Here is a 766-nt window from a genome sequence, read left to right on the forward strand (position 1 = left end):
ACAGTAAAAACTGTAATATTGTGAAATATTATTACAATTAAAAAACTACTTTCCATTCTAATATATTTAAAAATGCACTTTAACCCTGTGATGGAAAAACAGAATTTTCAGCGACAATTACTACAGTCAGTGTCACAATCACATTAAAAATCGTAATCTAAATATGTGTAAATCACCTGGATGTGACTCTTTGAATACCGCTCCGTCTGTCATCCAGTGTGCATGTGGTGAGGATGGTGGAGACCTCCATGTTACCGTTGCTAAACATTTTGCCTGAAGTCTTCATTTTACACAGCATAAATTCACCTAAACACAACGGCTCCTTATGTACAGAGGGCTAAAGAAAGAGGGAGACAGATAACACACACACTTTCTTTATCAGTGGACTTGAGTCAGTGTCACTGATATTCATGAATCTGTAGGCTCCATACACACCTGTGCAGGATCGTTACTGTAGAGAGTAAGGCCAAGGGACTCCACATTAAAGCTGAATTTGACACTCTCCAGCAGCTCTGTCTCCCTCGGTTTACTTTCAGACAGCTTCTCCACAAGAAACTCAGTGCCTACACAAAACACACACAAATCAAGACCATCCACTGAGTTTTTCCTCTAGAAGGATCACTACACAAAACATCTGTGTGTGTCCGTCTTCCCTCACCAGTCGCTGTACGTGCTCTGACAAGCACACTATCTTGTTTGAGGGCTGCCTCTGAGCCGATCGGTGTGTCAGATTGAACACTGCTCGCCTCTCCGATGTTCTCCATCA

The 766-nt window shown here is 41.9% G+C and overlaps 1 protein-coding gene across 1 annotated transcript; it reads right to left on the bottom strand.

The window, feature by feature from the left end:
* Positions 1-172: 172 nt before the first annotated feature.
* LOC107578598 (vacuolar protein sorting-associated protein 13C-like) lies at positions 173-764 on the bottom strand. The gene is made up of 3 exons (XM_016264543.1): positions 659-764; positions 436-563; positions 173-337 (listed from the first exon to the last, which is right to left on the bottom strand). Exons 1-3 carry the CDS (start codon positions 762-764, stop codon positions 173-175), a joined length of 399 nt encoding a protein of 132 aa, XP_016120029.1.
* Positions 765-766: the final 2 nt, after the last annotated feature.

This window comes from Sinocyclocheilus grahami, unplaced genomic scaffold (assembly GCF_001515645.1).
Source record: "Sinocyclocheilus grahami isolate Dianchi unplaced genomic scaffold, SAMN03320097.WGS_v1.1 scaffold11067.1, whole genome shotgun sequence".
NCBI lineage: Eukaryota > Metazoa > Chordata > Actinopteri > Cypriniformes > Cyprinidae > Sinocyclocheilus > Sinocyclocheilus grahami.

What these genes read in the sequence shown, in the direction of transcription:
- LOC107578598 (XM_016264543.1), bottom strand. Translation starts at nt 764, where the DNA reads ATGGAGAACATCGGAGAGGCGAGCAGTGTTCAATCTGACACACCGATC. An exon ending in CAGAGCACGTACAGCGACTG is followed by an intron (nt 564 to 658) that starts GTGAGGGAAGAC and finishes TGTTTTGTGTAG; the next exon opens with GCACTGAGTTTCTTGTGGAG. An exon ending in ACAGTAACGATCCTGCACAG is followed by an intron (nt 338 to 435) that starts GTGTGTATGGAG and finishes CTCTTTCTTTAG; the next exon opens with CCCTCTGTACATAAGGAGCC.